This window comes from Oncorhynchus masou, chromosome 16 (assembly GCF_036934945.1).
Source record: "Oncorhynchus masou masou isolate Uvic2021 chromosome 16, UVic_Omas_1.1, whole genome shotgun sequence".
Taxonomy (NCBI): Eukaryota; Metazoa; Chordata; class Actinopteri; order Salmoniformes; family Salmonidae; genus Oncorhynchus; species Oncorhynchus masou.
The window spans coordinates 30,245,530-30,271,238 of NC_088227.1; the positions used below are offsets into that span (position 1 = coordinate 30,245,530).

The window sequence follows — 25,709 nt, forward strand, 5'->3', positions numbered from 1 at the left end:
TGTAGGACTGCCGGGGTGTTAAGCATATCCCAGTTTAGGTCACCTAACAGAACAAACTCTGAAGCTAGATTGGGGGCGATCAATTCACATATGGTGTCCAGGGCACAGCTGGGAACAGAGGGGGGTCGATAACAGGCAGCAACAGTGAGAGATTTATTTCTGGAGAGATTAATTTTTTAAATTAGAAGTTCGAACTGTTTGGGCATAGACCTGAAAAGAATGACAGAACTTTGCAGGCTCTCTCTGCGGTAGATTGCAACTCCTCCCCCTTTGGCAGAATCTTGACAGAAAATGTTGTAATTGGGTATGGAAATCTCAGAATTTTTGGTGGCCTTCCTAAGCCAGGATTCATACACGGCTAGGACATCAGGGTTGGCGGAGTGTGCTAAAGCAGTGAGTAAAACAAACTTAGGGAGGAGGCTTCTGATGTTAAGGGGAGAACAGCTATTCCTTTTGACATTCATGACCACCAAACCTTAATCTCATCCCCTTCCAGTCAGTAAACAGACAGTCTAGATTTAAAACAGGTTTATTGACGTGTGTACAGTGATTGTCTGTGCACCCCAGGATTACAGTGAAGTAAGAGGCAAAGCACTTCATAAGCATTTAAAGTTTTGATCGCTCCAGAGTAATAGTTGTGAGGTTAACAGGTCCTTACAAATCAAAAGGTAATCTGTGAGGTGGGGATAAACAGATAGAAAAATGGTGTAATGTTGGTTTAATAAGGTTTAATAAATTCCTCTTAACAGATCTAGGATCAGATTATGCTCACCCCAATTCCAGAATGAAGCAATAGAGGGACTGAAGCGATATCTGACCATGGACCCGTCATTAGGAGTGACTTATACAGACTCTGGGGCGCAATGGGAGAATAAATCAGAGGAGAAAAAACCAATGGATAAAATAACCCAGAACAAAAAGGATATAAAACATTAAAATATGACAAAAGTCTGGGCAAACATTATTTCATTCACCTGCTATATCATAATAATAGGCCTACATTTATGAATTGGCACGTTCAATAGCAGAATATCCCGTGGACTGGGGCAAATTTAGGCTATTTTAATGGGGTAGGTAACAGAAATGTAACTGACTTTAAAAAGAAATCCTGACTAGTTCCACCACAACCCCTGAGGTACTGGGTAACTGTATTATTACCCGGATATGGAAGTCATCAGACTGATCTCAGACCAGGTCTATTAAAAAAGGTAATAATGTTTTACCGAATGTTGCAAACAGAAATGGACTTTACCGAATGACATGACTCACTATTCATGTATTTCTAAACAATGTATTCTTATCGGAATGTTCTCTAACATTGCAACTCTTTCAATGTGGCCATGAAATAAATGACCATCCAAAATCTTGTCTACTACTAGCTTACTGTAGCCGAGTGTCCTGTGCTGCCCCGTGGGCAAACTCTGGGTATTCTAAACCTGAGCTAATAGACAATCGGTTTGGTGAAAATACTGGCACTGAGGAAGAGAAGGTTGTTCTTTTAACAACTGAACTCGGAAGACGTCCTGATTGGTTGTAACATCCTGAAGTGCTTCTATCTTTACCCATTGGTAATATTACCCATTTCACACTACACTACCAAAAGTATGTGGACACCTGCTCATCGAACAACTCGTTCCAAAAACATGGGCATTAATATGGAGTTGGTCCCTCCTTTATGGCTATAACAGCCTCCACTCTTCTGGGAAGGCTTTCCACAAGATGTTGGAACATTGCTGCAGGGACTTCCATTCAGCCACAAGACCATTTGTGAGGTCAGGCACTAATGTTAAGCGATTAGGCCAGGCTCGCTGTTGGCGTTCCAATTCATCACAAAGGTGTTCGATGGGGTTGAGTTCAGGGCTCTGTGCAGGCTAATCAAGTTCTTCCACACCTATCTCAACAAACCATTTTTGTATGGACCTCTCTTTTTCATGCTGAAACAGGAAAGGGCCTTCCCAAACTATTGCAACAAGGTTGGAAGCACATATTCATCTAGAATGTCATTGCATGCGGTAGCGTTCAAATTCCCCTTCACTGGAACTAAGGGGCCCAAACCATGAAAAACAGCCCCAGACTATTATTACTCATCCACCAAACTTTACAGCTGGCATGATGCAGTCGGGCAGGTAGCGTTTTCCTAGCATCCGCCAAACACAGATTCATCCATCAGACTGCCAGATGCTCCAGAGAATGTGTTTCCACTGCTCCAGAGTCCAATGGTGGCAAGCTTTACACCACTCCAGCCAACGCTTGGCATTGCACATGGTGATCTTAGGCTTGTGTGCGGCTGCTTGGCCATGGAAACCCATTTCACGAAGCTCCCGACGAAGACAGCTCTTGTGCTGACATTGCTTCCAGAGGCAGTTTGGCAATCGGTAGTGAGTGTTACAACCAAGGACAGTTGATTTTTACGCACTTAGGCGGCCCCCAAATCCGCTAATTTCAAGGTGTGTCCACATACTTTTGTATATATAGTGTATGTCAAATACAGCATGGTAGTGTGCGGAGGACTGACAGCTGTAAACCTGAAAAAGTTAATACATCATAGAAAGGTAATATAGAGCTGACACGATCATCTCTATTCTAGATAACTACATCATGTCGGTTCTGCTGCATGTTCTCTGTCCCTGAATAGCAGCTGAGTAGGCGTGTACATTTCTTATATGGGAAAGAACATGTTTAAATTATAGATTTCTGTTGGACTGCTCACTTCGCCAGCATTTCTTTTCACTTGAGGCATTTAGTACCGTGTATAATTAACATGTAACACTGTGTACAATTTAGCATAAATGCAAGGTTTGGCAATCCACAGTGCAAGATGTGTGTGTGTGTTCATGCAAGATAAACGAGAAGTAGTGTAGGTATGTTATTTAACGGGTTCATCTTCTTGAAGCAATTTGAAATGTTCCAGCTATATCACGATGTTTAGATAAAAAAATAGTAGCATAATATAGAACAATTCAATACGAACACATTGAAAGGCTAAGCTAGTATAGCCTGAGTATTTGGCTACATTCATTGTCTGGTCAATTTTTATGGTTGTGTGACACAGTGTTGGCAATTTTCTCACACTCACAAGTTCTCCCAGTTTCATCGAACACGCATAATAATAATCATACACATAGAGAAAACGCTTACATTGACAAATCACATTTAACTAAAAACAATACTCAAGATAAAAAAATAGTTGTATCTTAACATCTAAATAAAATCCTAACCCATCCCAAACATCCCCAATTTTAATAAAATAGTTACATTTTAATTGAAAAACTGTTGTCTTATGAGGTTACCTTCGGTCACAGCCTTTGATCTTTCTGCTATATTGTCACATGGCAAAGACCTTGTCTGTCTGACTGGTTCCCAACCTGAGGTGTGGTCAAACTGCAGAATGTTCACAAACATCACTTATCTTTGCTACTATAGAGTAAGTTATTGGTAATTGTGAGGTGAACCGCTTCGCAATATTACAATGTTTTGTTTTCAGAAAAATTCAAATTTTGTCAAATGGAATATTCAATCAAAACTTTGGAAGCATCATTACATTGTTGGTTCAAAATTAGGCTGAGAGAGAAACCATTAACCATTATTTTCAGGAAACCATTAAATATGAACATCCAGTGACTTCAACATACCCCAGGTTTAGCCCTTGAGCTGCAGACAACATTCAGCCATGTCTGAAGAGACAACTGGAAACATGGATGACTAACGGAACAACTAGCTTATTTATGAGTGTAATGCTTTGCTATAGTGGAGTTCTTATTGCTTTTGAAGTGAGGTTCTGTTATGGCCAAAATCTTACCTTGAGAGAAATGTGAGTCTAACTTAAACTTCCACACAGATCCTAAACTGACATCAACGCATGATTTACAAAGATGTTTAAGTTACACGCACTTGTCTAAAATCATACATCAAGGATGCAGTGTAAATGGAAGAAATATTCACGTTAGTTCCGCACTATTATCTCAAGTTAGGATTGGGCCCTTGGCTTAGTGACGTGGTTGGTTCCACGTTTGCGTGGTAGTTGGGCCCCCGGGAATGGAGACCACGAGCTAGTCGATAGGGCCCTGGAAGATGAGGCGTGTCCAGCCCTGTGGGGTGCTGCTGAGAGGAGCAGAGCAGAAGGGACAGGTGGGCCGGAAGGCGTGTGTCCCATGAGGCAGTGGGGTATCCGCCCAATACTTGGCTGTCCTCTCCGAACAAACGTGGCCGCAGGGTACAAACGCATATGTGGGAGCTCCAGCATCCACGTACACGGCGGGCTCACACCCCAGCCACAGGGGCACGTAGGGCCCTACGCTCCTGCATAGAGGGCACTCCCGGCGGACCGTTGTGATCCCTTCCTCCCCCTCTTCTCCTCCCTCCTCCCGGCGCTCCGGACGCTGGCCCCAGTCATGGTGGCCATGCACATGTCCACAGGTGAGGTAGACCCAGGGCTGGCGCTCCTCCAGACTGGGGGGAAATGACAACGACTTGGTTTTAGCTTTTATCAAACTCAAAGCATCATTTTTATTTGTTTTTGGTAGTAGTTATATTATATTGCAAAATAGCTATAAATAGATTACATGGGATAAAATCAGATTTGGAATTGGGTCATGTTGTGTCGTGCTCAAGGTTGAATTTGCACCTGATCACTGTAACAGTAGATAGGGGCAACTTATGAATAGGTATAGCTCCTAGTGTACCACTGTTTAGTAGCTACCCATCTGTGGCTGCTTACTGAGGTCTATGGGCCAGGAAGTGTTGAGCTACTAGTGTAGCAGTGTGTAGTAATAATAATAGTAATTGTGGGTGCTTATATTTGTCCTATTTCACACAAGTACAAGTGTTTATTAATACGCATTTGTGAGTTAGATGTATATTTTTGCATATCCCCTTGGAGTGGGGTATCTGCCATTATCAACAGAGACCATGGCGCAATTAGGGTTAAGTGCCTTGGTCAAGGGCACATACACAGATTGTTCACCTTGTCGGCTCAGGGATTCAAACCTTTCGGTTACAGGCCCAACACTTTGACCGATAGGCTATAACCGCTGTGTGTTTGTGTGTGGGTGTTGCAATGTAGTGGTAAAAAAAAGTAGGTGGGTTAACTCTGATCACCGTACAGGGTGAATCAACTAACACTCCCTATACTTGGTGATGATATTTATTAACAATAATTTTGATCCAATTGAGCAAACTGTACAAAACAGATCCGAAAGTTAGAAGGATTCTTTTAAATATGTTATTGGACCATAAACAGATTTGGCTCATTAATCTATACAGTCCAAATAATGATGATCGAAGCCCCTTAAAAATTAATTTATCAAGCCTACATGCAATACAAGCGTCTGTTATTATGGTGGGAGACTATAATACAGTTTTAAATACTTTAAAGGGCTTGTAAAGGAAATCACACTAGAAACGATTACCCTCATGTACTTAAGGAAATCACAAAATACCATGGATACATAGGAACTAGTGGATATATGGAGGCTTTAATATCCTGAACAACACTACCAGTCAAAAGTCGACACACTTACTCATTCAAGGATTTTTCTTTATTTTTTACTATTTTCTACACTGTAGAATAATAGCGAAGACATCAAAACTATGAAATAACACATGTAGTAACCAAAAGTGTTAAACAAATCTAAATAGATTTTATATTTGAGATTCTTCAAAGTAGCCACCCTTGCCTTGATGACAGCTTTGCACTCTTGGCATTCTCTCAACCATCTTCATGAGGAATGCTTTTCTAACTGTCTTGAAGGAGTTCCCACATATGCTGAGCACTTGTCTGCTTTTCCTTCATTCTGCAATCCAACTCATCGCAGACCATCTCAATTGGGTTGAGGTCAGGTGATTGTGGAGGCCAGGTCATCTGATGCACCACTCAATTACTCTCTTTCTTAGTCAAATAGGCCTTACACAGCCTGGAGGTGTGTTTTGGGTCATTGTCCTGTTTTTAAAAAAATGACAGCCCCACTAAGATGGGATGGCGTATCGCTGCAAAATGCTGCGGTATCCATGCTGGTTAAGTGAATTCTAAATATATCACTGACAGTGTCACCATCACACCTCCTCCTCCATGCTCCACGGTGGGAATCACACATGCAGAGATCATCCGTTCACCTACTCTGCGTCTCACATAGACACGGCGTTTGGAACCAAAAATGTCAAATTTGGACTCATCAGACCAAAGGACAGATTTCCACCGGTCGAATGTCCATTGCTCGTGTTTCTTGGTCCAAGCAAGTCTCTTCTTCTTATTGGTGTTCTTTAGTAGTGGTTTCTTTGCAGCAATTGGACCATGATGGCCTGATTCACGCATTCTTCTCTGAACAGTTGATGTTGATGTGTCTGTTACTTGAACTCTGTGAAGCTTTTATTTGACTGACCTTCATGTTTTAAAGTAATGATAGACTGTTGTTTCCCTTTGCTTGTTTGAGCTGTTCTTGCCATATTATGGACTTGGTATTTAACCAAATAGGGCTTCTTCTGTATACCACCTTGTCACAACACAACTGATTGGCTCAAACGCATTAAGGAAAAAAATTCCACAAATTACCTTTTAAATAGGCACACGTATTAATTTAAATGCATTCCAGGTGACTTACCTCATGAAGCTGGCTGAGAAAATGCCAAGAGTGTGCAAAGCTGTCATCCAATTTGTAAGTCGCTCTGGATAAGAGCGTCTGCTAAATGACTTAAATGTAAATGTAATCTAGGCAAAGGGTGGCTACTTTGAATCATCTAAAATATATTTTAATTTGTTTAACACTTTCTTGGTTGCTACATGATTCCATATGTGTTATTTCAAAGTTTTGATGTCTTCACTATTATTCTACAATGTAGAAAATAGTAAAAAGAAAGAAAAACCCTTGAACGAGTAGGTGTGACCAAACTTTTTACTGGTACTCTATATACAAAAGAAAATATTTGGGGGAATTGGAAATTATGCAGGCAATTACATTGATAGAAGCCACAATCTATCTGCAATATTAAAGATAATCTACCCACTAAATTGAAATAAATAAACACTCCCTATACTTTCAATGTATTTTTCCACAAATTGTGGGTAAACCCCCATGCCAAAAAAAGGTGTGTGAACTCTCCACTACATCACTGTGCATATTACTAACCTATGGCTGCGTGGCAAGCTGGGGAAGGCCAGGGTACTGAGGCCTACAGGACACTGTGGCCGGGCAGCGTTGAGCTCCTGTCGCAGTGCCTCCAGGTGGCGGAGGGTGGGAGCGCGGAGCAGGCCCTCTCCAGTACGCCACAGCAGAGTAGCTCCACACAGGTCCACCAGAGAACCATCACGAAGGGCACTGCTTTCTCCCTCCGCCTGAGGGAAAATACCTTTTATTTAGCTTTTATTTAGCTAGGCAAGTCAGTTAAGAACACATTCTTATTTTCAATGACTGCCTAGGAACTGTGGGTTAACTGCCTTGTTCCGGGGCAGAACGACAGATTTTCACCTTGTCAGCTCAGGGGATCCAATCTTGCAACCGCATAGTTAACTAGTCCAACGCTGTAACCATTGCACTCCACAGGTAGCCTGCCTGTTACGCAAATGCAGTAGAAGCCATAATCACTAGTTATAACTACTGATCCAGTTTAGCAGGCAATATTAACCAGGTGAAATTGTGTAATTTCTCTTGCGTTCATTGCATGCAGTCAGGGTATATGCAACAGTTTGGGCTGCCTGGCTCATTGCCAACTAATTTGCCAGAATTTTACGTAATTATGACATACATTGAAGGTTGTGCAATGTAACAACAATATTTAGACTTAGGGATGCCACCCGTTAGATAAAATACCGAATGGTTCCTTATTTCACTGAAATAATAAACGTTTTGTTTTCGAAATGATAGTTTCCGGATTCGATCATATTAATGACCAAAGGCTCGTATTTCTGTGTGTTATTATGTTATAATTAAGTCTGATTTGGTAGAGCAGTCTGACTGAGCAGCAGCAGCAAGCCCGTAATCATTCATTCAAACAGCACTTTTGTGCGTTTTGCCAGCAGCTCTTCGCAAGCACAGCGCTGTTTATGACTTCAAGCCTATCAGCCCAATGGCTGGTGTAACCAATGTGAAATGGCTAGCTAGTTAGCTGGGTAAGCGCTAATACTGATTCAAACGTCGTTCGCTTTTAGATTTGGAGTAGTTATTCCCCTTGCCGCTGCTTTTGTGGAGCGATGGGTAACGATGCTTCGAGTGTGGCTGTTGTCTATGTGTTCCTGGTTCGAGCCCAGTTAGGGGCAAGGGTGGGGGGGGGCTATACTGTTACACTGGCAATACTATAGTGCCTATAAGAACATCCAACAGTCAAAGGTATATGAAATACAAACAGTAAAGAGAGAAATAGTCCTATAAATACTATATTAACTGCAACCTAAAACCTCTTACCTTGGAATATTGAAGTCTCATGTTAAAAGGAACCACCAACTTTCATATGCTCTCATGTTCTGAGCAAGGAACTTAAACGTTAGCTTTTTTACATGGCACACATTTTTACATGGCATATATTACTTTCTTCTCCAACACTTTGTTTTTGCATTATTTAAACCAAATTGAACATGTTTCATTATTTATTTGATGCTAAATTGATTTTATTGATGTTTTATCTTAAGTTAAAATAAGTGTTAATTCAGTATTGTTGTAATTGTCATTATTACAAATATATATATATATATTTTGTTGAAATCGGCCGATTAATCGGTATCGTTTCTTTTGGTCCTCCAATAATCGGTATTGGCGTTGAAAAATCATAATCGGTCGACCTCTAGTTTAGAGCTTGCGGTAGTCACCTCAAACAAGTACTCGGGAGTATGGCAAGACAGTACACGGTCCTTCTCTCAGCACATATCAAAGCTGTAGGTTTAAGTTAATTCGAGACTTGGTTTCCTTTATCGTAATCGCTCCTCTTTCACCCCAGATGCCAAACTAACCCTGATTCAGTTGACCATTCTACCTATGCTAGATTACGGATACATAATTTATAGATCGGCAGGTAAGGGTGCTCTCGAGCGGCTAGATGTTCTAAACCATTCGGCCATCAGATTTGCCACCAATGCTCCTTATAGGACACTTCACTGCACTCTATACTTCTCTGTAAACTGGTCATCTCTGTATACCCATCGCAAGACCTACTGGTTGATGCTTATTTATAAAACCCTCTTAGGCCTCACTACCCACATCTGAAATTTCTACTGCAGCCCTCATCCTCCACATACAACACCCGTTCTGTCATGTCTTATTATGTCTGTTCCTGTCCTTTCTCTTCACTCTGTCTCTCTCTGCTGGTCTTTTTAGGTTACCTTCTCTGTCTCTCCTTCTTCAGCTGTTCTACATCTCCCCTAACTAGCTCATTCACTCTTTCCCACCTGTTCTCTCTTTCCCCTCTGATTAGGTCTCTATTTCTCTCTCTGTTCCTGCTACTTTCAGTGTCTGATTCTTGTTTGTGTTTTTCATGCCAGAAGCAAGCTGTCGTCTCGTTTGCTTCCACCTTGTCCTATCCTGTCGGAGTCTGCCTGGCAGGTGCATCCTGCACTATACTAACGTTCTTTTTGTTCCATTGACAACGTTGGAAGAGGATTTATGCCATTCCTGTTTTTCATTAAAGAACTCTGTTTTCTGTTAAAACCGCTTTTGGGTCTTCACTCAAGTACATAACACGTTCTGCCAGTCACATTCTGTTAAAGGTCTCCAAAGCACACATCCCTGGGTCGCTCCTCTTTTCAGTTCGCTGCAGCTAGCAACTGGAACGAGCTGCAACAAACACTCAAACTGGACAGTATTGTCTCAATCTCTTCATTCAAAGACTCAATCATGGACACTCTTACTGACAGTTTTATTGTTGTCTCTACCTTCTGCCCTTTGTGCTATTGTCTGTGCCCAATAATGTTTGTACCATGTTTTATGCTGCTACCATGTTGTGTTGCTACCATGTTGTTGTTATGTTGTTGTTATGTTGTGTTGCTATGTTGTCGTCTTAGGTCTCTCTTTATGTAGTGTTGTCTCTCTTGTCGTAATGTGTGTTTTGTCCTATATTTATATTGTATTTTTTATTATCCCAGTCCCCTGTCCACACAGGAGGCCTTTTGCATTTTGCTAGGCCATCATTGTAAATAAGAATTAGTTCTTAACTGACTTGCCTAGTTAAATAAAGGTTAAATACATTTTTTAAAGAGTCTAGCTAGCTACCTTTTCAGATATTACAACTTTCAAATTTTGTCAGAAAGTCGAACCTGGTAGGTTAGCTACCTGCAGTTTCATGCAGGGTAGTAATGTCACGAGTTGGGATTATGGTCCATTGTTTAGCTATCTAGCTACATGTCTAAAAACTCCACTATGCAAGTAACTATTTCCATAGAATGTTTATGATGTCACTGCAACAATTTTCGATAGACGTAGCTGTTAAATTTGTTCTGGCCATCTACTCCGATTTCAGAACACTTTAATCTGAGTGTGTCAGAGTGCAGAATAACTGATGAATTTACGAATGCCCAACAACAATATGGCCGGTGTCAGTAAACGTTGGCAAAAAAAAAGCGTAAGTAAATTGTTGCCAGCAGCACAGTTGCAGTCACCAACACTGGATAAGATAAAAACAGCCTAAGCAGCTCCACTAGTGCGAGTAAAATGGTCAGAGATGGGTGGGGCTAAAGCTTAAGAGTGTGTTAACGATGCTAAATGGGTGTAGACAAAGAAGAGCTCGCCAGTAGGTACCAAAACACTCCAGGGCCATTTTCTCAAAAGTGAGGTTACAAGTCTATCAACTTTCAAAGCAGAATTACTTTCCCATTGTTTCTCAACTGTAGTGTATGATATACCATTTTGTAGCTCTAAATCTCTACTTTTATCCAATGTAAAAAAGACAATTTCAAATTTCGCTACATGAGACCGAATCGAACCGGTGGGTCACATATATGGAATAGGGTGCCATTTGGGGCAGAGTTCTGGTTGTGCCTCTTGTGGCTTAAGTACTGACCAGTTTTCCTCGGCTGGGTCCGGAGCGTGTCTCTCGGAGGGCGTAGACGTCCCCACATACAGAGATCTCCCTCCATAGACCCTGTCTGCTGTCCTCAGGGAAGCCCTCAGGGTGCATCACCAGCACCCCGTTGGTGGTCAAACCATCCATGTGGCCATCCGGGTTCTTCCACTTCGTGGCTTTCTCCTGAAGGAGGAGGAGATGATGAAGAAGAAGATGAAAAGGAAGAAAATCGAGAGGGAAAGGAAGCTTGGTTATTTGTATCTATTGCATTCAGTAGGCACCCAGAGGGAGAAAACGTAGGTAGGTACTGCCGGCACCTGTCCAATAGGAACACACTCGTTTGTGCCTATTGAATTTGGCCATAACGAAGTGTGATTCTTCTCCAACTCATTTTCAACTGACATCCAACTGTCTGGTCCAGCGATGGTGGGTTTGTGCCCATACATCTCTCCATTTGGTCTCTCTACCGAGCCTGTGCTACACACTAACCCCTAGGAAGATGTTTTTGGAGGAGTCGAAGCCAGCGGCATAGATGCGTGCGGTGTAGGGGGGGTTGCGTTCACACACCACCCGGCAGGCGAAGCGGGAGATGGTGCTGGGGGCCACCGAGGGGTCCTCACCCTCCTTCCCCTCTCCTGAAGTGTCTGTCACAACAAAGTCTATTGGACTTTCTGTGGAGCGCCCAATCTGCAGGGAAACGAGTGAGACGGAGAGAAACATTACATGGGATCTTTATTGTGTTCAGAACAGCGTTCGATTGGAAAGCAATTTTAAGGCCCTTTGCTCTACTAGTCGCTAAAAGTAAAATTTTATGTCAAGTCATGACTTTTGTTTTATTGATTATTTTAGCTTTTCTTTAGCTTGTTAATTATTCCAGGACTTGAAGGATCCTGTTGTGCTTATGACTTACCAATACTTTATCTTTCACACAAAAATAGCAGTAACATCCAGCAACATTTATTTTCAAGCTGTGTGTAGTTACTCCTATTAAATTAACCACCTGTGATAAAACACTTAAGATACAAGTACATGTATTTATAGTTCTACACCCCTCTCCATGCTTTGAATGTATCTGGGTCCCTGTTCTCAGCTGGCCACCAACAGACATCTTTTCAGAACTGAATCTTCATCACGTTCCCTGCGGTTGTAATGTGTGATGTGGTTCTTTCAGTACAGTAAGGGGTTTGGTGTGGGATTGCCAAACCCATTGATGGTTCAGAGTATACCCAGCATCAGAGTCAAAATTAAGCATCCAATAGAAACTCCGGAGGACGTGGTATACACATAGCAGAAGCAATAAATAATAACCAAGTCCTTCAATTATCTATTCAAAAAGGGAAAGTGGTAGCAACACCTCTTTCTGTTCTTCATGGTTATGGAAGACAAAGAACTCCTTGTTCTCTAGATAAGCTGGCATCATTCTGGTATTTAGCCTAAATAAAACCCTTGTTGTGGTGTTTACCTGGAACATGTCAGTGTCGTTGTCGTGGCAGTACTCCACCACCACTGTCTGGTTGCGGGACAGAGTGAAGGAGATGCTGTGCTGCCCTCTGCTGTGGACTGCCTGCAATCACACAAGGACACAGACACAGCAATAATCCGTTTACCCTGTCCACTCTTACTGTAGGTTACTATGAGGACAGAATTTCCCACCATAGGAAGACTATAGTAACATCACACACACACCTTGCTGTCGTGTGGTGTGTTGAGAATGTGAACAGTGCTGGGTTTGACTCCGTTGGCCTTGGTCCTCCGGTACAGAGCGAAGCGGCTCTTCCTCCTCCCCCTGTCCCCACTGGGCAGGGAACCATTGTACCTACAGAGAACACAAACACAAGTACACAGAGAGGCTACATAATTAGCGAAAGGGAATGCTCCATGAATCCCATTCACCTCATGTGATCATTGAAGACAGTTGATATCGCAAATCAATACTGGTCATTAGGCTCTTTTGTTTTGGCAGTTGGATGCCTGTAGGCATACTTTGTCACAATTAAACATCCCTTTTATTCTGCTAGCCTATCACACCCACCACTCATTCCTCACAGACAACTAATGTATTGTACAACTGCCTGCTCATCCATTGGTAAGTACAACATGAGCCCAATTCACTGACAGGCAGCTTAGAATAGTGTGGTTACTGTGTGAACCCTCTTTACACTGAAATACCAATTAAACTGTATTCAGTGTTTGTGTGTGTGTGTGTGTAAGCAAGCAAGAGATGGAAAGAGAAAGAGTGGATGAGTAAGCGTTAGCCTAAGTGGAACGGTGCTGTCATCTCTGCTGATTGTTCAAACCTAAACTCTTTGTGTCTCGTCTCTAGCTTCCTGGGCAACAGAGTGGAGCTGCGCTGTCATGCTAGGAGTTCACAGACAGGGCCGCATGCTGGTTTTAGCTTTCAGCTAATCAGCGGTATTGTACCTATTAAAGACTATTCAGATGATGCCCAGTGGGCACAAAGCCCTTTGTGAGGGGACATCAACTCTGCTTCCAAATCAACTCTCCCGCTCTCTCTCCCTCCATCCCTAAGCTGTAGCTACTCTTCCTGGACGATTAGAATAATTTAAGTTCTAAACCAGACCTGACTAGAAAAGCCAAGATCGTTCCCTTTCCCAGTGTTAGAATAGGGCGGCCCTGTCATGAGATCTGAGGAGAGGAAAGCTGAAGGGAACACACTGCTACCTGTACAATTACCCTATGTCACATTAGGACAGAGCTGAGGGAGAAGGGAGAGGAGGAAGAGGGCAGGGAGAGGGCAGAAAGAGGAGAAATATACCAGAAAGAGAGAGCAGGAAGAGAGGGCAGAGAAAAATAGGGAGAGATGGCAGAGAGAAAGGGGGTGGACATGAAGGAGAGAGGGGGGGCAGAAGGAGAACAGGGCAAAGGTCATGAAGAGGGATACAGAAAGACTGCGGTCCAAACACTTAAAGACACACCCTCGTCCACTTACCCTTGCCTTATGCCCTTGGGGGAATCCCCGTCCAAATGACTAGCCAAGCAAGGGACGTTTTCAACATAAGCCCCTCAGTCCTCGTTTTTAGTCGGCTTTGCGAGTGCACAATAATGTTCACTCCGGGGCATGAAACTCGCCTTAATTCAATTTGCAACGATTGTACATCTGCTAAGAAAAGTCAGTGAAAACTTAAAAACAACATGGAGAAGTCAACATACTAGTGTCATGACGTTGGTCTGTGGGTAAGGTTTATGACCCCCCCCATAAATACCTTTCCCCCTTCCCTCTCTCTGACTACTGAGGAACTCTTGAATAGCCTTTGTTAAACATAGAGAGTCTGGGAACATCAAACAAGTGGAGGGAAAGGAAGCATATTTCGGTAATAGAACCAGTTGAAAATATGCGTTGGTACTTAATAAATATGATGTCAGTTCGGTTGTCATCTGAGACATTATGACTGATGACAGGATGACATAAACTGTATCTGGGAAAGTCTACACATTATAGTTATCAGATTCACGTGGAATTGTTGTGCAATTTAAATAAAACTATTTGTGAAAAGATTAAATGTAATTTTAGCTTCCAAATGAGAGAATTGGGTTTTCATAAGATTAGAGCTCTGCCCAATCAGTGGCCCACCCCTGTGAAGAGACATTGGCTATAAACTATGAAACACACCCTTCTCTCCCTACACTATATAAGCCCTTGACGAAAAAGTAACCTTCTGTTCCGGGTACATTAGGACGACGGTCCGATGTCAGAAGGATTCAGATAATAACTACAGAACAAAGCAAACCTCAGCGTGAGCTTTGGTTGCGAATGGTATGAACTTTGAACTCTTATTCGCTACAGAAGTGATACCTCCTAGCCGTTGAGTTCGCAGCGGCCGCTGTAAACGTGGGCTAGGAAAGGACGGACAGAGTATTCCATCTACCACACAACGACGACACTACAACGTATCCCGTTCACCACCAGACACTCTTCAAAGGACTATGTTGGGCAACACGACCTTCCATCTACCACCAACCTATTGAAGCGCAGCTCAGAGTAAATATTTATTGCATTTTCCTTTTCCAAATGGGCGGTGATTTAGAATGCATAAGATTTTGTATTTGCGATAGAGTAGCTACCTACAGCCCGATAGAGACATAGCTTCTCCCTTTGTTCCTCAAGTCTACCTGCTCTCTCACTCAAACCCAATCCCCTTCTATTTGTGTAACCAGCGGTCATATCTGTTCCGTCCGCTAGGGACGTTTTCCTTCATGACATAATTTGTAATCAAGGTATGATTCATTCTGTGCGATTAGTTAGGTATTTAGTAAATAAATCATTAAACCCAATTTTGTATTGCTGATTCAACTTGTTAGCCAGGGTTCGTGAAGATAACCAAGAATTTACAACTTTCAGATTAATTAACAACGATTAATATTGACTGCTATTGGTGCAAAATATTACTAGATCTTTAAGAGTTTCTTCGGAAGATAACCACTCTATAAATATTATTTTGTGGTGCCCTGACTTTCTAGTTAATTACATTTACATGATTAGCTCAATCAGGTGATATTAATTACAGAGAAAGGATTTCATAGAATAGCATGTCATATCACTTAATCCGGCATAGCCAAAGACACGACACCAGTGTAAGTAAAAACAAATGTAAATAAGATAGATATGGTGCTACTAAATGCACATGACGGCACAAACATGTCTCGGAAAAAGTAAATATGTTTTTGTTTGAAAATGGAAATAAAACATTTTCCTTATTTTCCAGCTAGGCAGGCTAACGTTAGTTAGCTAATTAACTTTATAGCTATCGTACAGTAGGCTTATATTAATAATGACATATTTAATATAAATAGACATGCACTCATAATTGACTGTTGTGCATATAAAGCACCCACATGCTACCGGTGGCTGAAAACACAATCATCGCAGGATGAACCAGTGACGAATTTCTGGCTAAGGGTGGTCAATTTAAAAATCATTCCTTCCTCCCTCGCCCCTTGCCCTGCAAGTGTAAACTCGTCAAATGTAATGATACGTCATCATCATTAAGTGTCCACTTAATTTGAAGCTGAAGGGATAGGGTGGCTTTTAAGTGTTTGGACCGCAGCCAAAAAGATGGTCCGACAGCGGCACGCATATGCACCTCGGCAGCACATTGTACACAATATGAAATATTCACTCCCTCTGCTGAGAGAAAGGCAAGCGATAGCAGCAAAGTCTTGTATGGTAATACTTTGAGAAGTTAAATGAGAAGAAAATGCTAACTTTACGAGATGAGATTGAGGTACAGTAATGGTAGTACAGGTACAATGCTTAACCATCCAGAAGAGACACCAGTGAGACCCAAACCGTTAAGTGTGAGAGAGAAAGAGAAGACACAGGCTAGCACACAGAGCCCACTCAGCCTAGTGTAACTAAGGTAATGAAGGAGAGATAGCAGACAGACAGGGACTCACTACAGAACAGACATCACATCACCTCACATGCCCTGCACTGAGATAGACAGGCAGAGACTGCAGAGCATGTGATCCTTAAGGTGTACCTGGCAAATCATGCCATCGCAGCAGGATATAATCAAATCAATATTTATTTATACAGCACATTTCAAACATGGAATGCAACGCAATGTGCTTTACAGCAAAACAAAAACAAAAAAAACAACGAAAAGAAAAGCTGAAATATTTACTACAGAGCAAAGATAATATACAAAAATTAACTATAACAAATTGAACAACTAAAAAACACACTAAGGAAAAGTATAGCTAAGAAAATGTGTCCACAGTTTCAGCCCCCCTCCGCTTCTCTGGCAGGCAATTCCAGAGCCTAGGGGCATAATAACTAAAGGCTGCCTCTCCATGCCTCTTGGTCCTAGGCTATGGTATAGTTAAAAGGCCAGTGCCAGAGGACCTGGTGGGACCTATTGGGTACATAACCTAATAGTATGTCTAACATTTATTGGGGTGCACATTCATGGATTGATTTAAAAACCAATAGAATCATCTTTAATTCATTCGAAAACTCACTGGCAGCCAGTGCAGAGACTTTAAAACCACACCTTGACTGGGACGGGGAAAAGGGTTCGAAGCCGAGTCACGACAGACCAGAAAAATGCGAGTCCAATTCAAGACCATCATAGTAATTTTGTCAAATCAGCACCATAAGAGTTGAAAATTTCAAGTATTTCAGAACATATAGATTCTTTAGACATTCAAAATAGTGCAAAAGTGCATGCTGAAGGAAAATAGAGCCGCTCTACAAATTATTACTAACCCAAACACAGTGGTAAACAATGGACCTTCTACGCCTTCAGAGAAGGGCTAAGGATTTAAAAAATAATGATTATAATAATATATTAATGATAATAATTATGTTATTTTCAAAGATGTTCTGATTTCATCTCGGGGGTTAACACTGAAGAGAAAGAGAAAAAGAGGAAGAGAAAAAAAAGGTCCAATCAGCAGTTCTTTGCTGGTCTCTGTGGAGATAAATCTAAACTCAGCAAAAAAGGAAACATCATCTCACTGTCAACTGTGTTTATTTTCAGCAAACGTAACATGTGCAAATATTTGTATGAACATAAGATTCAACAACAGACATAAACTGAACAAGTTCCAAGGAGATGTGACGAACAGAAATGGAATAATGTGTCCCTGAACAAAGGGAGGGGGGGGGGGGGGGTGTCAAAATCAAAAGCAACAGTCAGTATCTGGTGTGGCCACCAGCTGCATTAAGTACTGTAGTGCATCTCCTCCTCACGGACTGCACCAGATTTGCCAGTTCTTGCTTTGAGATGTTACCCCACTCTTCCACCAAGGCACCTGCAAGTTCCCGGATATGTCTAGGGGAATTGACCCTAACCCTCTCCCTCTGATCCAACAGATGTGCTCAATAGGATTGAGATCCGGGCTCTTCGCTGGCCATGGCACAACACTGACATTCCTGTCCTGCAGGAAATCACGCACAGAACGAGCAGTATGGCTGATGGCATTGTCATGCTGGAGGGTCATGTAAGGATGAGCCTGCAGGAAGGGTACCAATGAGGGAGGAGGATGTCTTCCTTGTAACGCACAGCATTGAGATCGTCAGCAATGACAACAAGCTCAGTCTGGTGATACACCGCCCAAGACAATGACGGATCCTCCACCTCCAAATCAACCCCGCTCCAGAGTACAGGCCTCGGTGTAACGCTCATTCCAACGACAATAAAAGCGAATTTGACCATCACCCCTGGTGAGACAAAACCGCTACTCTTCAGTGGCACTTTTTGCCAGTCCTGTCTGGTCCAGCGATGGTGGGTTTGTGCCCATAGGTGACATTGTTGCCGGTGATGTCTGGTGAGAACCTGCCTTACAACAGGCCGACAAGCCCTCAGTCCAGCCTCTTTGACTATTGTGCATTCCTGGGGTAACTCGGACAGTTGTTGTTGCCATCCTATACCTGTACCTGTCCAACCCACACGTGTTGTTACACGTGGTCTGCCACTGCAAGGACGATCAGCTGTTTGTCCTGTCTCCCTGTGGCGCTGTCTTAGGCGTCTCACAGTACGGACATTGCAATTTATTGTCTGGCCACATCTGCAGTCCTCATGCCTCCTTGAAGCATGCCTAAGGCACATTCACGCAGATGAGCAGGGACCCTGGGCATCTTTCTTTTGGTGTTTTTCAGAGTCAGTAGAAAGGTCTCTTTAGTGTCCTAAGTTTTCATAAATGTGACCTTAACAGGCTAACCAGCTCTGCTACGGCGAGTAAAATAAGGTGTTCTCTCATTTGTGTCTGGCAGTAGTTGGCTAGCTAGAAAGCTAGCCAACTTTAGCCAGTTAGCTTGGGTGCTTGGTTGGGACAAGCATGCATTGGCAGGCAAGCTGCAGAATAAGTTTCAAAATGTAAGAGGACTCCCGTGGTGTTTACATATTTGCAGAAATTCATTCAGGTGGCTTTTGGCGAATGCGTTCTAATGATCTAAAAGTTGCGCAGTTGCAACTTCCTGTAAAGACCAGTTCAAAGCGAATGTTAGCAGGCCCATGTGGCAAATGGCTTGTTTGTATAAAGGCCTACTGTTGCTCTGATTGGCAATAGTGCACCAGTCTGTGTAGACTCCGGTCCTGGACAAGACAGATGTTTTTATTCTGATTTATTTACTGCAGTGTCTATTAATTGGCCAAACTCACTCTATATTGTTAAAGAATTTTAACAAACAAACATTCTAAGAATTTATGAAATTGTGAAAATGACCATATCTAAGTGGTCGCTTGTCAGATAATGTTTTTAAGAAGTGCCATATTCTTCCTGGAAGTGTATATGAACAGATATTAATAAGATGTCATGTTGCTGAAATGGTGTCAGTTCCACTTTAAATGAAACAATGTTTCACACACAAGTTATTTTAAAACAGATGGGTAACGGCAAGCACGCTGCAATAAAAAACCACCGTTCCACTCACCAGGTGATGATCATTTGAAACGTAACTTCTTGTTGAACATTATTTATGATAATTAAGAAGCTAAAAAAATTAGCAACAACATCATCGTCGATAACACCTGCTGCAGCCCCTGCTAACTAGTCGACAACAAAAGCTAGCAAGCTAGACCGTGGGAAACTACTGCTCGCTTTTGCCGTCATGACCTGTTGGCCTTTAAGAATTCAGAGGTTTCCATAGGTTTTTGTTAACGGTTCCACCCATTCAGTCAAAATGTGATTGGTTGATTCTAATGTCACGCCAAAATTTTGCCCTGATACAGTTTAATGGCAGATGGCTTTATCTAGCTTATGATGGCCTAGCCAATGGCTGACTTGGATATCTAAACTCAGCAAAAAAATAAACATCCCTTTTTCAGGACCCTGTCTTTGAAAGATAATTCATAAAAATCCAAATAACTTCACAGATCTTCATTTTAAAAGGTTTAAACACTGTTTCCCATGATTGTTCAATGAACCATGAACAATTAATGAACATGCACCTGTGGAACGGCCGTTAAGACACTAACAGTTTACAGACTGTAGGCAATTAACCTTTTGCGTGTCGGGGGCAGTATTTTTGTTTTTGGCTAAAAAAACGTACCCATTTGAAACAGCCTATTTCTCAGCCCCAGAAACTAGAATATGCATATAATTTTAGTTTAGGATAGAAAACACTCTACAGTTTCCAAAACTATAAAAATATTGTCTGTGAGTATAACAGAACTGATATTGCAGGCGAAAACCTGAGGAAAATACAATCAGGAAGTGCCTCTTATTTTGAAACCCTTCTGTTCCTATGCATGCCTATCCTCCATTTAAAGGGATATCAACCATATTCCTTGTTCTATGGCTTCCCTAAGGTGTCAGTCTTCAAAGACGGGTGACATCCTGTGGAAGTCGTAGGAACTGTAAAATGGGCGCTATCTACTTTCCCTTGGCAAAGACAACTGAGGGAACTGTCAAGAGGAGAAAAAATGTTTTAATCTGAACAGTTTTTCCTTGGGGTTTTGCCTGCTACATAAGTTATGTTATAGTCACAGACATGATTGAACCAGTTTTAGAAACTTCAGAGTGTTTTCTATCCACACCTACTAATCATATGCATATAATATATTCCTGGCATGAGTAGCAGGAAGTTGAAATTGTGCACGCTATTTATCCAAAAGTGGAAATGCTGCCCCCTATCTATAAGAAGTTAATCGACAGCCACGTCGTCAGCACCCGGAGAACAGTGGGTTAACCGCCTTGCTCAGGGGCAGAATGACAGATTTTTTTACCTTGTCATTAAGTAACCTTTTGGTTACTGGCCCAACGTGCCAACCTGCCAGGCTGGAGAAGTGGGTATACACAGATTTTGCCAAAAAGTTCCCAATTGGCCTGCCCAGCGAAGGAAAGGCACCCTGTGTGAGTTTTTCCAGATTATTTTTTTAACGCAAAAATTTGATGGTCTAAATCCACAACAATGCTTAAATCACATCAATCTGATTTGGTGGGCCTGGCTCCCCAGTGGATGGGCCTCTGTCCACCGAGGCCCATCCATGTCTACACCCCTGGTGCAAACAGTGCATGATGACAATTACACATCACAAATTGTCTACTAACCAACACTTTGGACTAAACTTTTTAAATACCTGGTTTGCATACCCATTGTTGCCTTAGTTAACATTCACTGGTAGATATCTTAAATTGTAAACGTCTTTCTGACCCCACCAGCTACCGATGTCATTCTTCTGTGAGTTGCTCCATGCCAAAACCAGTTGAGTGCTGCACTTTCTTGCTGCCTGCAGATGATATTCTGCTGAAACTAGGCTGTGTGCGGCGTGCATGTGAATATATTTCACGTGCTTTGCGATTGTGTAGACTACGTTGGGCATGACTACTCTACTGTACTACATACTTGATAAGAAGTATACCTCCACTACACTACTTTGTTACGCATCAGTAGGGATTAATAAGTGAGTACACACAATGCCCATTGAAAACAAAGTGGGTATACGGCTCCACTACACCACTGGCCCTTTGTGTTTTACAAAAAGTACACTGTCCTACATGAGTGCGCTGGTATTATGGTTGCTGTCCTTTCAGAATCACCAACCTGTCACACACTGAAGGCCTATTAGGTTCGCCACTGAGAAAACATGTCTATAATAGATATTAAGGCTGTTAAGAGACTGTATTAATGTTACAAGAAAGGAGTGTATATATTTGGCCTGGCGAAGCGGTTTTATGCGCTAACGGAATGGAAGCTAATAAGAGTTTTTTTACTCTGCTGGTCTCGGGAAGAAATTAGTACAAATGTATTCAAATCATATCTAATTTTATTAGTCACATGCGCCGAGGTGTAGACCATACAGTGAAATGCTTACTTACGAGTCCCTAACCAACACTGCAGTTAAAAAAATATGAATAAGAAATAAAAGCAACAAGTAATTAAAGAGCAGCAGTAAAATAATAGCGAGACTATATACGGGGGAGGGGGGTACGGGTACAGAGTCAATGTGCGGGGACACATGTAGGTAGAGTTATTAAAGTGACTATGCATAGATGTTAACAACAGAGAGTAGCAGCGGTGTAAAAGAGGGGGGAGGATCAATGCAAATAGTCTAGGTGGCCATTATGGTCAGATTTGCCAAATGGAGGGTGAGGGAGAGCTTTGTATGCAGCTCTGTGTGTGAAGTAAAGGTGGTTCAGAGTGTTTTCCCTCTGGTTGCACATTTAACATGGTGATAGAAATTTGGTAAGAAAGATTTAAGTTTCCCTGCGTTAAAGTCCCCGGCTACTAGGAGCAAAAATGAGGAATCTGACAGTCCGTGGTGAGTAATAGCAGTTCTTATGTCCAGAAGTTATTTTCAGTCATAAGCGACAGTAGCAGCAACATTATGTACAATATAAGTAAAAAATAAGTTACAAACAATGCAAAGAAATTAACAAAAAACACAATTGGTTAGGAATACGTAAAACGTCAGCCTTGTTCTCCGTAGCCCTCTTGTCGACACTGAGACAAGACCGGGACACTCAATATGTGGTCTTGAGACAGGAGTCGAGACGGTACTACTTAACAGCTTAAAACCAGTGTAATGTGTGATCTCCGTCTGGTCTTTGTCAGTACCTGTGCTGTTGCATTCTGTATGTTTTGCAGTTTACCAATGGCTTTCTTGGGTAGACCAGACAGGAGAGCATTACAGTAGTCAAGCTTGGTTGTAATAAAAGCATGAATGTGTCTCTCTGTTATCAGCTTGAGAGAGAAACGGACGCACCTAGGCTAGTGAAAATGTACACATGATGTCTGATAGCGACGAGGAGAGGGTTCTCTCAAGATTATACTGCAGCTAGTTATTCAATATAGAGAACAGAGAAGAACATTCAGCATTTCATAGAACATCATTGGGTCTGGGGTGTGTGACGAATATTGTAAGAGTGTTGGGTCAGTAACCAAACGGTTACTGGATCAAATCCCCGAGCAAGGTGGAAATATCTGCCGTTCTGCCATTGAACAAGGTAGTTAAACCCCAACAACAACTGCTCCCTGGACGGCGATGTCGATTAAAATAGCCCCTTGCACCTCTCTGATTCAGAGGGGTTGGGTTAAACGCATAAGACACATTTTGGTTTGAATGCATTCAGTTTTGCAACTGACTAGGTATCCCCTTTCCCTCTCCCTAAATCATTACAGTGTAATTACAGGCCTATTCTCACTACAAAAGAGAGGAGTATTCTGATAGAATTTCTGCAGAAGACTGAGTACCTTGTGTCAGCCATGGTTGTTTTCTCTCTGTCACCGTCTGTCTTTTAGCTACATCCAGTTAATCATTATTCAAGTGCCCATGATGGTCAGCAGCATATGTATGGATAGCATTGTCACGGGGGCTAGGTGGAGATTTGACCATAACACTAACACCCATCTACAATTACTAGACAATCTACAATTACTAGAGCGAGTAGTCAGTCAGTTTATTTTATTTTATTTTCAAATGAGTGGAACTGCCATTTCCTTACATATTTTTTGCACTTTTTTGAGACAGTACTGAAACGAGAGGGAAAGACAGTCCAGTGTGAGAAGGGAGGATGTAAGGATTGAACCCCAGTCTCTGGAGGGGGAAAGCATAATGTGGTTACAGCCGGGAGCGTTAGTTAACACAAGACTGTATCAACCCTTAGCCCCTACCCTTATGTGGTGTTATCTGTGTAGGTCTGAGAGCATTGGAGAGGTACATGCAATATGCCAGAAGTTCCACCCTGGCCTATCAGAAGACAAGTGGTAGGCTAGATATATTAATCTAACGTAGCATGTGTAAAAAGACGCCTGAACGGAGACCCCACACTCATTTTTCAAGGGAAACGGAAGTTAGGTTGAAAATAATGTATCCCTGAGAAACGGAAACATCTGCTTTCTGCCACCCCACGGAGAGTGAGCTGTATTAACCATACTGTTCACACCTATCCAACCCCTTCAGGTCTGTGCCAGGGTCAGGGCAAGGGGTTGATTTTGGATTGGGCAATGGTCTAGTCCAAGAGGGCTGCAGAGGAGAAGAGAGGGGCATTTTGGGGTCATCACATCACAGGCTTGTATACAGGAAGCAGGACGGAAGTGTGGGTATAAGAGAGCACATGAGAGAGTAGTTAACCCACCGATCCTCTGGACTATAGACTGGGCAGAGATGGAAACGCTGAATGTCTGTCTCTCTCTTATGCACATCCTGTCTTGTATGTGTTGGGATAATATTTTTTCAGCCTACATGCAGGAGCCATTTTTGAATGCTCCAATAGGCCAATGTGTGTCTGTTGATTAAATTCCCCTATGTGAAACACGAAGGTGAGCTATATATACACACACATCAGTGGTGGTGGCATATGTTAGGCTGAGTTTAATCGGTTGGTTTGGTTTCATCCAGTGTCCCACATTCTGCGATCTTCACAGATCCAGAATAGTATGACATCAGAGATTTTCAGCCTAAGCAATCGAGTGCTGATTTTATACCCACTCAGACATCCATTGAAGAAAAAAAGGCTACATCCTTCTTACTAATTTCAGTATGGGCTTATGATGATACAATGTAACGTTAGTAGGCTACTTATTATAACGATTATCTCCAGGCGCTGTTACAAAGTAACACAGGCTATTGTGCTCAGCGCCTTTGGGCGAAAGTGTATAGTAGGTCCAAAGTAACAATATGTTGTTGATGTAACCACCAGTGTATCAAATCTGTCCTAAAGTGTTACAAAGTTACTGTAACGTGTCCTTGGCGCTCGTTCTCCTGAAACTTCACAATAATTCTCCCACAATGTGTGGGGTAAATATGTTACAAAATAACAATACGTTTTCTGTACATCACAGTAAATGACAACGTTTTTCTGTGTAGACCTAAACCAACCGAACTCTACTGCTTCGCACGTCATCCTTTCCATTTTTTAGTAGTAGGCTAACGTAGTAAACTGGTAGCCTAAGTGCCCTACTACGACTATTAGCTCAGTTTCGAGACAGAGATATGAACTACAATTTATCCGTATAGCCTACCGTTACTCACCCCAATATGACCAACTCTCCGTATTTTACCGGGTCTTTAACGGGCACATCATCTTCGTCCTGGTTTGGCGAATTCATCCGACTGGCGCGAGCTTGCTCTTGTAAACCTTCGAGAGCAATAGTAGTGAAAAAAAGAAATAGGCTACACCTTTCAAACTATGAGGAAGTTACTTGAATGTTAGTATATCCGAGTTTGGATAGAGGCAATTGTTCTTGTTCTTCGTTTTATTGTTTTAATTCCGTGAGCTACCATCTTTTGGAAAGATTGTTGCAAAGCTATCGATTAAAGGCCCGCGCGACACGAATCTGTTCTGTAGCAGAGTACAAAAACATCTCGCGGCAGGGAGTCGACTGAGCCATTTTTTTTTACAGGGAAGGACAATGAACATCTCTATATTATAAATATATATAATACAGTCCCTATACGACCACAATAAAAAAATGCATATGTATTATTATAAATAAGAAATACTGTGTGGGAATAATACTGAAATACAATTTTGTGTTTTATGAAAAATATTCAGTTACCACAATCTCCCTTTGAAACCATTTAGAGTGATGAGGTCTTGATGATACGCTTGCTACTGACTGTTATGTAAAATAAAAAGGCGGTTTCAAATTCTGGAGGAAAAACACTCGCTTTGTAGCCAAAGCCAATTTACACCATGGGACATTCTTATTTTCAAATTTTTAAAAAATTTACAGAAACGCGTGAACAATTGTTCAATGTCTCCGGTGCCAGTCATTATAAAGTCCGACGTAATGAAACAGTTTGCCTACTTCTCTAATT

General features: G+C 42.0%; 1 protein-coding gene across 1 annotated transcript; it reads right to left on the reverse strand.

The window, feature by feature from the left end:
• Nucleotides 1-513: 513 nt before the first annotated feature.
• LOC135557816 (E3 ubiquitin-protein ligase pellino homolog 2-like) lies at nt 514-25,230 on the reverse strand. Its single transcript, XM_064991448.1, has 7 exons — nt 24,921-25,230; nt 12,667-12,796; nt 12,443-12,544; nt 11,470-11,667; nt 10,978-11,163; nt 7,122-7,327; nt 514-4,449 (listed from the first exon to the last, which is right to left on the reverse strand). The coding sequence occupies exons 1-7, from the start codon at nt 24,995-24,997 to the stop codon at nt 4,050-4,052; spliced, it is 1,299 nt and encodes a 432-aa protein (XP_064847520.1). The 5' UTR covers nt 24,998-25,230; the 3' UTR covers nt 514-4,049.
• Nucleotides 25,231-25,709: the final 479 nt, after the last annotated feature.

What these genes read in the sequence shown, in the direction of transcription:
- LOC135557816 (XM_064991448.1), bottom strand. Translation starts at nt 24,997, where the DNA reads ATGAATTCGCCAAACCAGGACGAAGATGATGTGCCCGTTAAAGACCCG. An exon ending in ACACACCACACGACAGCAAG is followed by an intron (nt 12,545 to 12,666) that starts GTGTGTGTGTGA and finishes GTGTGATTGCAG; the next exon opens with GCAGTCCACAGCAGAGGGCA. An exon ending in CCAAAAACATCTTCCTAGGG is followed by an intron (nt 11,164 to 11,469) that starts GTTAGTGTGTAG and finishes CTCCTCCTTCAG; the next exon opens with GAGAAAGCCACGAAGTGGAA.